At 41.7% G+C, this 15,343-nt stretch overlaps 1 protein-coding gene across 4 annotated transcripts in view; it reads right to left on the bottom strand.

Annotated features, from left to right (window-relative positions):
- Positions 1 to 8,434, bottom strand: part of EPM2A (EPM2A glucan phosphatase, laforin) — a 49,948-nt gene extending 41,514 nt beyond the window's left edge. For all 4 annotated transcript variants that reach the window (XR_008747999.1, XR_008747998.1, XM_055809660.1 and 1 more), the window contains exon 1: positions 7,237 to 8,434. Coding sequence is in view for 2 of the 4 variants with exons in the window: in XM_055809660.1 (XP_055665635.1) it covers positions 7,237 to 7,825 (589 nt within the window). In the remaining 2 variants the exon portion in view is untranslated. The remainder of the gene's footprint in view (positions 1 to 7,236) is intronic.
- Positions 8,435 to 15,343: the final 6,909 nt, after the last annotated feature.

The following is a 15,343-nucleotide window of genomic DNA, read 5'->3' as shown; positions in this document are numbered from 1 at the left end:
AAGGCTCTTTGCAGAAAAGCCACTTAGTGTGCTGCTCAGCCACAGCTCTCCCAGCTACCAGCTTTTTGCATTTTTTTATCTTTTCTACTGTTTGAGGGAAGGTATGTAGAAACTCCAGGGCACAGCAGCAGCCATACGGGTGCTGTGTACCTTGTCCCTGCCTTAGGCAGACCCTAAACCACAAACACAGAACTTCCAAACCTCCAAACCCAGCAAGGTCAGTGTGTTTCTCAGTTCACTGCTACTTTTGAAAAACCACAGGGCTACTTAGACAACCTTAGATGCACACATTAGCTTCAATGGCAACTAACAAATCCAAACAGCAAGCAGCCAGGCAATCTTCAGATCACCTGCTTACAAATCAGTAAGAGCAAAGACTTACTCTTGTAATCTTTGCCATAAATTTTGCATGAAGCAGCAGGCTTTACACATCAAGTCAAAATTTTAAGTATGCCTAAATATTATAACTAATTACACTTGCAATATTAAATGAGGTCCTTTAACAAGGTAAATTAACATCTTGAGTTTGCTGCTTAGAAATTCCCCTGGAAGAGTTTAATAACATCATAAGCACCATCAACACTCTGGGGGCAGAGAAACACAGAGGGGTTGAGGAATAGAAGATTTAAAAAAAAAAAACCAGTAATAGAACAACAGGAACTATGAGAAACATTGGGAAAAAAAACCCTGCAAAATGAATGATTTAAAAGATTAAGTGTTTGCTAGCTTCCTTATCTTTCATACCAACGAAGAAAATCCTCAAGTCCCATTTTGGACACAATTCTCACAGTTACCCGAATGTGCTACTGCATGGTGTCATTATCGGATATTATTTTAATTGAACTTCCTTCACTACACTTACGATATTCAAATTCACTTACCCTTTACACCAGATTACATCATGGAAGTCTCCCTGCCGCCTGTCTAAATGAAATTCAATCTCTGATGTCTTAAACCAGGATCTGTCTCAACCCCACCACAGCTGAATTGCTCCTGACTGTTAAAAGCACAGAGGTAGGGGAGGCTGAATTCCCCTCACTGGAACTGAGTGAAGTCAGGCATTTCACCAGTTCGAACCTGCCACAGGCTCTTGGACCAGAGTCCCACCTTCGTGAAGTCTCAGCAAAGGCGCTTTGTTTTTACACCCCTGACAAAGTGCCAAATAACACATCTGAATTCTGTGTCATATACTAACCCTTTACTTGTGTGCTTAATGAAAGTATACTTACTCTGCTTTTTAATGCTACTTTTTCTGCTGTCAATAAACCGTCTTCCCTTTAGATTCTGAAAACAGTAGAGGAATTTATAGTATTACTTAAATATCTAATATTGCTATAAGACAAAATTGTTCATTTGCCACACCTGGTTCACTAACTCCTTCATGACTGGTTTGATTTTCAGAAATGCTTCCTTGCATTTTCCAGCCCAAAAGAGATATCCAAACCAAAAAGCAGATGACCATTTGTATCATACACCGCACGTTTACTTCCTACCAGACTTAAATCAGACTGTTTCAACTTCTGATTTGGTAGGGCTGATATATATAACCAAGGAAACAAGTTTTAAACCTATTAGAATCCATGCTGAATTTGAGATTTTGTCTATTAGTCTACTCTGCAGAGAACTTTTCATGGATTTTTTTTTTAATTATGCCAGAATTAGAACTAAGTGGTTTACAAGAAAGCCACCCTCAGCATTTAATGTTGTTAATCAACAAGGCTTTTTTTTTTACCCCCTTAAATCAGAGATGAAAAAATAAGACATTTCAAAGGCAACTTACAAAAACATGTGTTTCATTTCTCTCTCTATGTCTGATTAGGCACAGATGTTTCTCAATGGGAGCCACTACCATACAAAGAGTTTTTAATCAAATGCCCCGTCTAATGATGTAGATTAGGCCAGAGATAAGAACTAAAATGGAATTCAGCTCATAAAAAAAGAGGTTCTTCTCACATAGATGGTGGAAATAATATTAAAGAAAATAAGGATGATAGAACAATGGCTGACAGCAACAAAATGTATAGTGTAATACAGCCTTCCGAACAGCTTTGAAACTCTATGTATGCTACTGATTGTTACTTTCTACCATACCAGCCAAGACTACTGAACTATAGGTAGGAAATAAGCTACATCAAAATAGTAACCATGGTAAAATCTTAACCACAGTATCATCCCCGTTACTTACACTTCTCAGGGCTTCTGGCCATTGAAAATAAATTCTTGACCCATATCGCAGGCTGCTGTCACTTGGAAGTGAGGGCAGGGAGTTAAGTGGGGATGGGAAAAATGGTAAATAAATAAAAGTATTTGCAAAACCAATGCATTTATTGTAACTTTACTCACTATAACCACAAATGCTTTAGTTGGGCTCTCACAGCAGTCAGAGCTGGCCCCAGATTGTCTCCATGGGTAGGAAATGACACATACCTGCCAAATCCAGAGGACTGCATACGTACATACTTATTTTTATTCTTCTAATTGTGTAGTTTCAGGGGCAACTCTCCGTTGATTTATTGATCTCCAGTAGTCTGCTCAGTGTAAGTTGGTTAATGCTGACACACAGATAGGAAGTAATGAAAAACTTCCTACCAATTAATTATACCAGAATCCATGCTAAACCTATGTCTTGAGGGGGATGAAGAACAAAACACCAGGAGCTATTGCACTTTGTAAACAAAATTTTCTCTTCATTCACTGAAGACTTATTGGAAAGTAGATTTCAAAGTTATCCACTTTTACTCATAAAGTTTTCTCACACCTGAAAAGTGTTAAGGCATCTAGCATTGTCCAGAAAGCAACAGCCTTGCACAAACAAAATGTGTTAATTACCCACACTCACTCAACTATCAATATCCAGTTGTGCTTTATGTGTCTTCCTCATCACTACCTACTTCAGAACAAGACTGGGATGGGGGAAGCAAGTAAAACCCTGGATTATTTTCAAAAGCGGAACAGATTAAACACTGATGAAATGTGCAAGTAGCTGCTAGAAACTAGGCAGTCACTGGCTATACGCAAGTAAAACGGCGACACCCAGTGGGAACAATACTACATAAAATCTCTGCATTAAAAGAGTACGAAGAAATGGTATCCTCTCCAGACTGTTTTTCTTTGTTTAATAATAAAAATGCTACCTAATGTAGCGATCTATAGACTAGCTTTGGGAAAGACGACGACATTCATCTAGGCTACAGAAAACTAACGTCACGTCCAACTGTGCTTCACCAGAATAGCCTCAAAGAATTTTTACTTTGCTTTATCCTGCTATGGCTTAGACCAAACTTCTGTTACAATCTCTCCAATGCAAATGACAACTAGTTATTAACTGCCTATACAGCCTTTAAAGAATCTCTCCCTTTAAAATAAGAAATTATACCCATTTTGTTCCATGGAGTTGAGGCCAATAGAGACTGTTTTAGGTTTCAACACACTTTGAAAATGGAATTTTAATATACCTTACTATCATTGATGTTTTCAGCCAATCAAGTGCTCAACCCTTGAAAGCTATGATCAAATTTTACTTCTAGTATTTCCACTAATTATATTACGACATTATGAAAACCTTTATTACTCCATAAATGTTCCAGTCTTTTTGAACTCTCATCAGAAGTGTATGTTGTCCAACAGATGGCTTCAACTCTAACTAACAAGCTCACAGAAGCATGGACTGGAAATGTTGGAAGGCCAACATACCCAACTGTTTCTAAATCGAACTGTGTTGTATTGTTGGTTTTGGGTGCCCAAGAAACCACAGAGAGCAACAGCAGTTCAAACAAGACACCTTTTCTATCCTCCCCCCTCCCCAAAACTAGCGAAGTTTTCTTTTTGGAAGGAATAAGGCTCTGCTCACCTGTACAAATTACTAGAACACAGGCTGACTATGCTTTTCAGCTTTGTCTCTCGCAAGCTTCAAGCAAACGCCAACTACATCAAACTAATGGTTATGTGACAACGGATCAACATTTTAGAATATAACCCTATATTTTTTATATATGTTTTCTCCCCTTTTCAAAATGTAAGGTGTCAACAGACTGCATTCCATCATCTCAAACTACAGTTTGGGGCATACCCTTAGCAACTCCTCTGTCCTATTATGGAACATGTATCTTGTATAGTACCTACAGTTTATTTAGATCAGAGTAAAGGGGATAAAGGCATAGATGAGTGTTCAAGCATAAACTCACAAAAACAAATTCAACTGTAAGTTTCATCTTGTATTTATTTAGTTTTGACAGTAGGCACAATATACTTTTACTTTCCAAGCTGAGACATATAAACCCAGTTCTGAAGAATCTACATCAAAACCAAAGTACGCAGAAAGACACATAGGATGCAGGTGGGGGGCACGGGATATATACATTCATTTAGTCTTTCTTATTTCTAATCTATTCCCAGATTTTACAGCTCAACATAACCAACCTGTTTTTCACAGGTAGGCTGTAGCAGTCAGAAACCCTCCTGGGTAACAGGCCTTTCAGCTGAGCTCACGGCAGGTAAACAAAGTACCAACTCTGAAGAAACCTCACTTGAGCCAAAGTGCATACAGCAATCGTGATTTGAGCCATAAGAGCTCAATAGTTTTAAGCAACAGGCCCTGCATACCGAGCTGCATCATCACCCTGGGACAGCAGAGGTAAGTATCTGAACCTTCAGGAGCACAGGAGAGTCTCCTCTCCCACCTCATCCTCCTAGAGAGGGGAACTAGTGCCCTCCAGACACAAGCAACAAGCCATCTTGTCATTTCTTGCAGGCCAAGCCTCACCTGAAGGCTTCCTACCAGACCACCTGGCAGAACCCAAAAGCCACAGAACACTAGCCCGTGACTTTGACTCTTCTAGCCCACAAGAAAAATAACTTCAAGTTTCCCCATTGCAGTGGAATGGCTTTAAGGATGAACAAAATTTACACTCAAAACATACGATTCAACATGTACTGTAGTATTATAAAATAATATGCATTACTAATGGAATTCTCACTGAAGTATACTAATGAAAAAATTGGGAGCAATTTTCTTAAATATGGCACACTCACATCCTATATATGTAAGTATCTGCACCCATAATTGGATAGGTTTTTCTCTCGTTACAGATGAACACCTCAACTCATAAACTTCGAGCTAGGATCATTCTGCACTTTCCTTTATCCCTCATAACCATGGCTTCAAAACTGCAGATGTTTTGTAACTGCTAAATATCTCCCAAAGTACATTTTAATAAACACATAGGATACTAAAGAGCTAAAGCACAGCATTTACTTATCACAAAAAAAGTTTTTTTAAAAACAGGCAGTTGTCTTTTCAAAATGTGATTTTTACAAGAATAAACAGATGACAGACAAAAGTTTTACAGTTGAAAAAATGATCATTAAAACAAATGACACAAAAAGGGACAGCAAGATATTTCTTAATCACTGGACAGAAAAACATCCTTCAGCTCCCTTCATGTAACACATGAAGAACAATAAATTTCAAAGTTTAAGCTAATTTAGTTCTTTCCTGTAAGTAACGACTTAGAAAAAAATGGTTGATATGAATAAGTAATTAAGATCCCCTCTGCATTTGGATGATATGCCTGTTTGTTTTCTATCATTTGAGCTAAGCTCAAACTGCTGAGCATTCACAATGACAAGAAAAAAATCCCATGCAGGTTAAATCCTAGAAGTGCATCAGTAGCACTACTGCCAAAACATAATTTATTACTCAGACTCCATTTAGTAAATGTGCTCCCAGGTACAGACAATACCTTGAGATGTCATTACTTCCCAACAAGGCAGAAACCATCACCTTACAATCGCAAATTCTCTACAGACTGGAATGCTCTATTACTATTTCTATATTCTGTGTGGTGAGGACTTTTTTTATACACCAGTATCACTGGCATATTATATACAACTCGGCACCTTCAAAAGAGACCCAATTCTGCTTCCTTGGACAGATGCAAAGATTTTTATTCCATAAATTCACTTTTCCTGCATTTCTGCAAAAGAAAAACATGGTTAAAACAGGCAGAATATACTATTTATTTTAGCTGCTAAATAAAACAATTACTATTACACAGTGTAAACAGTACTTCACAATATAAACTTCTGCGAAGGTACTATTAACATATAGTTTTTATTAGCATAAAGAAAAAAATAAATGCAACTTATGACAACACACATGTTTTAGTCTATGTGACAGAATGGCAGTTTAAAAGTGTGATATGTATTCTTAAAATGGGTGAAGAGCAACTGCTGTACAACACGTTATTTTGGTATGTGGATTATAAAACTATTTTATAAATAAAAACCACCCTCACAAATTACCTAGGCATCTGTCAGGTCCGTATTTAGTGATTTATGTGACCCAGCATACAGTTGTATTTTAAGATCCTCAGATATAATAGAACAGCACATGCAAACTGACTAGTTATCCAACATTTGTCAACACAGAAGAGAAAAAAGGTGGAAGTCCTACTGTAACAGCACGGCGACTGGAAAAGCTGTGACAAAACCTTCCCTATTTTTTTCCCAGTAATTCCGATAGTAAACTTTACCAGCCTGAAAATGCCACCGTGACATTTCAGCTTACTGAAAAAAAAAAAAAGTAACAGATCGCACCTTAAAGCGCAAGTACGAAACTCTGAGCTCTTTACTTCTGGGGAAAGAAAAAAAAAAAAAAAAAAAAAGACAACGGGTGCTAAAGTAAGAAAAAACCCAATGCAACTGCTTCAGAGGGCTTTTATCAACCTAGAAGCGCAGGTTCCTTCTGCACTCACCGTCCTCCGCCACATGGTAACAAAACGTTTTTGTTAGCGAGTGCTCACGGCATGTCACGACACGCAGCTTCTGCCCGCTGCCGGACTCGGGCCACCCCGCGCAGGCGGCGGCCAGCGCCGTCCCCGCCGCCCCCGCAGCACCCAGCTGGGGGCCGGCCCCTCTGACAGGACCCTGCCCGGGCGATGCTCGGGGCCAGGCGCGGGGCTCTCGGAGCCGCCAGCGGGGCAAGCGATGCCCCCAGGGCGGAGAGCTCCGCCCAACGCCGAGCCACCGCTCCAGGCGGGCCCCCGGCGGCACCCCGCCGGCTGAAGCCCGCGCCCGACGCGCTCCCCCCGCCTCCCCGGGGCCCAGGGCGCCGCCGCCCGGCCGCTCCCCCCCGCCTGGCCCCGCCGCCAGCACCTCCCCTGGGCGGGGCGCCGGCTCCGCCCAGCCGCCAGCGCGGCCCGTCCCGCGGCCCGAGGGCGCCCGCCCGCCCGTTACCTTCCCAGAGCAGGTCGCCGCCCTGCCGCCGGAGGAACTTGTACCAGAAGGGGCTGGAGGCGTCCTCGTCCGGCAGCGCCACCTCCGCCAGCCACAGCGCGGGCTCCTGGGCCGGCAGCGGGGCGCTGGGCCGCGCCGGCTTCATGGGCACGGCGCGCTGCGGGTCCCACTGGCCCAGCTCCGGCCGCGAGCCGGCCACCAGCAGCGCGCCGCCGCCCTCCGTCATGCGGGCCGGCAGCACCACGCCGAAACGGAAGAGCATGGCGGGTCCCTGGGCAGCCGCCGCCACCAGGCCGCGCCGCCGCTCGGGGCCGCACTTCCGGCGGGGCCGGGGCGGGGGCAGGGCGCTGCGCGCGGGACGCCGCCCCCGCCGGGCCCGGTTGGGGGGGCGGGGCGGTTGCGGCCGGGCGTGGCGGCGGGCGGGGAGCGGCGTCCTCTGCCGGGGCTGCACCGGCCCGGGTGCGGCGGCGGGGGGACTGACTGCCCGGAGCGCCGGCCGGGAGCTAGAGCACCGCCTGCCCCGGTGCCCCGCTGGAGGGGGAGCGGGCCCTGCCGGTAGATCCCGGCCGAGGCCTGGGCGAGTGGGCATGTACCGGCCGTTGAGTGACGCGCCGTTACTGCCGCGAGCCCAGGCTCGGTTAGCGCAGTGAGCGCACCGTTACACAGCACCGCACACCCGGGTTAGCCGCCGGTGGGAGTTCGGTGTCCGTGGTGTTTATGTCTTTGCTGCAGACGGGCAGGCAGGGTGGTGAGAGCAGGAATGTGAAATACTGGGGAGGGCAGAAGGCTTGTTAAACGTTCCTTGTTAAACGTTCTGCAGCTCCTGAGAGCAGGCACTGCGTCCTGCCCTGCCGGCTGGAATCGGGAGCTCCACGCAGCGATACTCGGTGCTCCCGACAACGCACGGGAGGATGCGATCCACCGTGTATAGGGGGGTTCTCGTCTGAATCCGCCCATTTCAGAAGCCTTCACGGACAGAAGCAGAGGAGCAGTAACTTTGTTTAGGTCAAGTTCTGGGAACAGGATGAAGACCTTGCAATGAGTCCAAAGAAATTACGCCTCAGAAGATGGCTGCCCGCTTCCTGTGTGCAGGGGTGATGACGCACTGCAGTGTGTGTACTGCCAAATTTGTGTTCCAGAGTTCTTTAACTCATTTTCATTGATGCTCATGGAACTTGTGTAAGTGATATGGCCCTACTTTTCCAGACATAACCAAAGCTAAGGAAATTCTGGCTGTCCTCCATGCATTTCTGCTCACACCAGCCCTCCCTGTTAGCGCTGCTGCCACTGTGGAACAGAGCACTACATTTTAATCTTTGCTTTTGCTCAGCCTTAGAGTTGACTTACCCGTAACCTATCTCATCATTGTCTTTCAGATACCCACCCCTTTACCATACTCCTTGATTTTGGTATTCTGGGCAGCAGAGTGTTAACAGTGAACGTTGGGGGTTTATCCCAAAGTTCAAGCTTAAGCTTGACAGTAGCCCTAAAAGCACCCCAGCATACTATGTCTACATAAAACCATATGCTTCTGTTCATTCCAGTCACAGTCTGGGCTAAGAAACTGCAGGATCCACCGATAAATCTGATTGAAGGTTTAGTTCCTGGCTGTTGTCTAAGGCTCAGCGTACCTTTAGACAAACCTTAACTTCTTTGGGCCTATAAGTACTCAGTCCTCATCTGAGACCTGTAAGCCACGTGGAACAATAAAAAAATGGTTCTTTCGACCCTGATGTGCCAAATACTAGCTTTAAAAATAATTCAGTCCATCCAGGTTCCGCCTTAATCCATTTTGACAGACATCAATATCGGGTGTTAGATTAAACTTAGATTAAAGTTTAAAGATGACAGAAAGTGACAAGCTTGGCTTCCTGCTGATTCCTAAAAAACCTAGTTCCAATTAGCGTTAGAGTTGAGAGATCAAACAAGAAAGGCTGAAAAACTGGATTTATTGTTGGATCCTACAAGACTGGGATAAAAACTAGAACTGGAGATTGAATTGGGACTCAGAAGACTCATGGCTGGGGAAAGTGGGAATAGAAGAGCAATTTTTATTGGTGAAATTGTGGACTGAGTAGGGCTGCAGACAGGATAAAATGCATTATCCAAGGTAGGTGACCTATAGGTACCGTAAGGTTTGGGTTTAAGCCCAGAAGCAAAGGCAAATGCGTGGGTTTTCCATTGCTGGATTTGCACGGTCTATGGATTTGTCATCTCCTAAACTGGAAATTCAGCTAGAGTAAAGGTGGGGGAAGAGGGGGCAGGGGAGATGTTACGTTCATTGTTAGTGTTTGGGATTGCAGAAGTTGTTGAAGAACTTCCACTGTGGGGCCATTGGCATAACCCTGAATTTTATTTTAAGTGTCATCCCAAGCCTCCTAAGGAATTATTAATAAACTAGTTTCCTTTGCCAGAATGACCTCTTATCCTAGTACTGCCTGGCCAGCACTCTTCCCCTGCAGTCCTCAATGCTATTCTCAAAGCTAAAAAATTTCTCTATAATCCAGTCGTGTTTTACAGCCACAAAATTAAACATGACCATTTCCTTTTTTTTCCTATATCAAGTCCTCATTCCAGCTTGGCAAGCCTTACAGGTCCCATCAAAATGCTCTGACATAAGGGGGCCAAAACCCTAATAATCAAATCGCTTTTACCTGTCTCAGAAACTATTGTTAACTGTTCATACCTGTGGGAACAAACTACTGTCTTGGTGGCCTGTCTGATCTGTAATAATAAACGCTGTGCTTTTGTGTTCTTAACAGCTGTTTAGCATCTAGCAATATATACTTACCCTACAGCATCTAAGCGGAAGCCTTGACTTACCTAAAATCTAACAGTAAATTAGCAACATAGTGATGCTTAATGCCCAATTTATTTTTAAGCCTTCAATTTATTGTCACTGTTACCATCCCAGGTGTTTGGCAATACTGTGTTTGTAACTGACTAAATGGAAAGAACTGTACAATAAAGATTATTTTTCCATAGCTTTAGTATTGCGATCTCTGTAAGAATCAATTGCTTTGTGGGATTTCTTTCAAATTGTGCTTGGTAGGTCTAGCCTTATGTAATTTCCAGCTAATTAGCCTTGATGTGTGGTTTATTCAAAATTTGTGCAGGTGTTGATGATTCCATGGGACAAATCACTGAGGCTTTGTACCAACTTACCATCAATAGTTAAGTCATCTGTTCCTGCCTAACTGTTGTAGCTAAAAGGGTTCTAAGGAAAAGTTTGAATGTCCAAAAACTGGAGCTGTGATTATATTTATGTACATTTAAAACATTAAAAGGCATTTTCTGTTGCTGTGTGCTAACTTTTGCAGAATTGTAAATCTAACTTTCCACATAGGGCCTTACTGAAATACTAATGTTGAGATTCAGTGTTTATACAAATCCCATTGCTGTGGATGATTACCCAGTCAGGAAAGATACATTTGTTGTTTTCTTATCCTACAGAAGTCCCTCTAATTTCTTATACTGTCTTTTCCTGGCATAAAATTGTTCTGGTATTTTTGTGAACTCAATTTTGAACTATTTGTTACATTCAGGAAAATTGGACAAAGTATTACTGGCTGAAATTGTAATAAAGACGCTAATTAAGAAGTTTGACAGTATGCAGCAGTCCAAAATTCAGCTTTCCAAGAGGAAAGTTGTATTTTTCTTCACAATTTTCATATTTGAAAAGTGTCTACTAGGTATAGAAATAGCACAGAGTTATCTGAACTAAAATGACAGATGAACTTCCATGTTGGCGTAGACTGTGTAGTGTACGTGTTCTTTACTGATTACAAACTTTTACGGCATGGGCCCCTTTGCTGCTTGGCACAGCTTTATCTGTTGTTGCTGTACAGCGATCTCAGTAATATTTCCAAGTAGGGAAATCTGTAGTGAAGACAAGAGTTTGAAAAACAAAAACAAAACACAAATACTGAGAGGATCTGCTTGGAGAAGGGAGGGGGAGTGGGGGTGTTCCTGACTGCACATTGTGGGTGATGTTTAGATCGGCTGTGTGCCTCCTAGACGAGCCTTTCTTCCCTTTTTAGGTAATTTTCTCTCTTTTAAAGATATGGAGAAAGTGTTACTGCAATTTCCAAATGTTTTGCTAATTACAGAAAAGAGAAAGGCAGCACACTGTATAGTCTTGCATGTAAAGGGGAAAATGTATTATGTGGTAAGCTGATTTACATGCATTAGTGATTTAGGTAAAAAGTTCATTGCTGAAAAACTTAAGTCTATGTTTCGTCAAAGAGATTGAACTAAATATAGAAATAACTAGTTAATACAAATAATTTAAGACCACTCTTCTAAGTGAGTGTTGATTAATAATCTAATCAGTGCTTTATACTGAAGTATCATTGTCCTTCTTGTGATAATTCCAACAGAAGTATGAACTAATGCTTTCACTGTTTGTTCTAATTTGACAGTACATCAGCTAAGAAAAGAAAAGCTGAGATTTTTACCTTTATAGTCTGAAGACTGAAAGAAGACTAAGCAATTCAAGAACCTGTAACCAGATCAGCACTGTTATTCCTATTTTTTAGGTTTAGGTGCTGTGTCAAAGCAGTGATAACTGCATGAACTGTTTTAACTGCTTAGTGCTAGTAACAGCCTTTTATGCAGACTAAGCTACAGAAGTTCTGGCATGCCTGACCATTTTAGGAATTGTGTTGGAAATTTTTATTGTAGTAATAGGGAGGAAACTACAGGAGATTATTTTCACTTTTGCATGGGGTTTTGTGGAGCATATTTCCTTAAAAAAAAAAATATATATATATATAAAAAATTGTTTTCAGAAGTAACTAGGCAGCATAAATACGCAGTAACTTTGCAGTAAACATTACGTGAACACACACAGGAATAACTGTTCTGGTAGGTTTGTTTTTTTCAAAATCCAATAAAGCCATCTCCCATCCTTCCCAGCCTCAAATGTTGTGGGAGCTGGAGAAAGTCCCAGCATATTTCAGCAGAGGGCCCTTTCACTATGTTGTATCAGCCTCATCACTGCCCAGAGATCAACAAAGATCACAGACAAGCCCAGCACGTGGCTCCTGTCCTGTTTCAAAGTGACCGACACAGCTGTTGAAGGGACGCTCCAGGCCAGCCTCACAGATCTGTGAAGCATCTGCAGCAGGGTAATGTGTCCCTAAACAAACCCAGCGTTCTGGGAGCCCTAACAGTAATGGCTGTTCAGCCTGGCACAAAGGGACAGAAGAGAGGCCAAGGATTTACTGGGAGGGCTTGTGTAAACTCCTGTAGGAGAGTAAAGATATGATGATTGCAAAGTACCTTGAGCTTCTTGAGTGAAAAACAGTATGTAACAGTAAATTGTTAAAATGTCAACTCATTATAAGGTACATTGTTTGAAACCAGCCTTTTACCACCATGGTACATCAAGTTTCTCATTAAAATACCTACCTTGGAGGGGGAAAAAAGAAAAACAACAAAGAAAAAGTGTTTCAGCCCTTTTGAAACAAGGCACAGTGTAAAACCAAACACTTGATTTTATGGAATACCAAAACTTCTATTCCATTATTTAGGAAAGTGCAATCTGACCCAAAATTGATGTGCAGTATTGCAGTATGACAGATTAATTTTTTAAGTAGAAGAAGGTGCCTTTTTTTGTGCAGACTTACATAATCCTTCCACTTTCAAAAGCAGATGCACACAGAACCTAGTAACTGTGCTCCAGTCTAATGCACTATCTGTAGCAGCATGGTTCCAGTGTTCTTAGGATGCCCAGCAAATTACTGGTTGATAGAAAGTTCCTGTATGTTATACTCCTGTGACCTTTTTAAGAAAAAGTTACTGTTTCGTGTTCATTATGCAGACTTTCTTCTTGCAGGTGCTTCACGTATGACCAACAGTATTTCAGAAAGTCACACACAGTGTTAGAGGGCAAAACATTTGGCACAGTCTTTTAAGATCACAGCATCACTTAAGTATTGTAAGTTACTCATAATTTGCTATCTTCAGAATATAAATTAATAAATTATTGATCTTGAATTCAGGAACAATAAAAATCCAGTTGCTGTTGTGTAAAAGGTGAGAGAATGCACTTGTTTGTTTGCAAAGCAACCATGGGAAAGGTAAAAGAAGAACAGTTTCTTCTCGATGTGCTCTTAAGCAATACATTTCTAGCTCCAAAACTGACTGGAACTTAATGTACAGCATTAAAAAAATGGAAGCCTTGCAGAAAAGTCTTCTCACTAGATTTTTAAGGAATTCAGAAATAGAACCATTTAATTGTATAATAATTGAATGGCTTTGTTTAAAAAAGAAAGCAAACACAAACTGAGGGATGCTATCCCTCAAGCTGTGACCCATATAACAGAAGGGGGAACAGAGGATGAAATGTACAGAGATGATTATTAAGTATACAAATATATTTTCTTACACTGAAATTGGATTAAAAAAAATATCCAGAAGTTATCTTTAGATCAACAAATTATCTTTAAGATCTAGGTAAAGTGGCAGCAGAAAGAAAAAAAAAATCCAGAAACTACCCCGCTTCCTCACCTGACAGTCCCACCATGCACAAAAGACAGAAAGAGGTCTATCATCAGCCACATCTAATGAAGAAGTAGACATAATGTTCAAGTGTGTAATAGCGTAGAGAGTATCCACTCTGTTATCTTCTTTCCTTGCACGAGTATGTTGCTGTATCACTGTATCAATCCAACAAACTGCTGCTGCTTCTTCATCTTCTTGGTTTCATGTATTTACCAATTTTTCAACTGTACATTTCTTGTTCCTCTTTTGAAGAAGAATCATCATTTCAGCTGATGTGGCAAGCTTCACTGAATTCACTTACCTGACACACAAATAATCCTTGCTGAGGAACAAACACTATTTTCATCCAGACACAAAGAAACCCTTGAAAATAGGAATTGCAGTCTAGGATGAGCGTGTAAGCAGCCTGAAAACTAGCAACCTTTCACAGGCCGTGGCAATAGCTTGCAGCCAAGAGCCAGAAGATGTGTATGACATACTTTGGAGACTAGATCATAGACGGGGAACTCCTACTACTTAATTTGGTGTGTGTATGTTGCTGTGTACCATGGTGACCTGTTTCCACTTGAGCTTGAGTTCTCCCTCCCACATATGCCTTCCCATCAGCACAGCCAGTCCCTCAAGGTAATCCCAACACGGAAGCCGCAGCTGGCTACTCAAGAGCTGTATCCAGCGCTTAAGCCACCATCTGACCACTTCTTGTTTTGTTCTTCACCTGTTTTGAAGGAATAACAAGAGTTTGGAGATCAGCCCCAAAATAGATCAGTCGCGTTCAAGAACAAGATTACAATAACCTTTGAAGTACTGTATGTACTTCAAACACTCTCCTTGTAGAGTTACACTGGTATTACACATACAAATTATGTTGTCTTGAACAGCTGTGAGCACACTTCCATTCTCAAATGACATCATCTTTTTCAGTACTTACTTTCTGCTCCTTACTGCATGAAAATTCAATTATACAAGCTGTCTGAATCTTTGTATTCTTCTCCCTGCAGAGTGGCTTTAAGTTTACTCAAAAATAGCACCTAGATCTAATTGTCCTACTTAAAGATTCCTTCTAGGTTTACTTCTATACATTAAGTCATCTGCACCCTTACATAGGCACAATATTCTCAAGCCAAGATCATTATGGAAGGCTTAGTGCTATATAAAATATCGTTGCCAAAAGCCTTAAAGCCTTTCCTATTCTGAGATAAACCTAAACAGAAAAGTTACTAGATTAATAGATTAGGAACAGGCACTAATTCAGCCAAAAGGGAGTAATTCTTGAGTATATCACTCACAACCTCAAATTCCAGGCAGAGTGGAATTATTTTCTTAAATTATCAGAATTAGGTTTTGCTTGATAGCCTCTTCCTTGTCTAGGAAACTTGTAGAATAAATCCTGATCTCATCTCTCCCTTTTCAGGTTCCTACCCATAAAACAATGAAATGGAGGTTTTAAAAATACATTTATATACAAACTGTTGGAACTGATGTTGCAAACTTCAAGCCCTCTTTAAGCTTCTGCCTGCCAATCAACTATTCTTTGTAGTGTCTAGTATTTCTTTAACACATGTAGTAAATACCATGTTCCTAGTTCTCAAGATCTTAATCG

Source organism: Falco peregrinus, chromosome 7 (assembly GCF_023634155.1).
Source record: "Falco peregrinus isolate bFalPer1 chromosome 7, bFalPer1.pri, whole genome shotgun sequence".
NCBI lineage: Eukaryota > Metazoa > Chordata > Aves > Falconiformes > Falconidae > Falco > Falco peregrinus.
The sequence above is the reverse complement of the archived record's forward strand: the minus strand, read 5'-3'. Positions and strand labels throughout refer to the sequence as shown.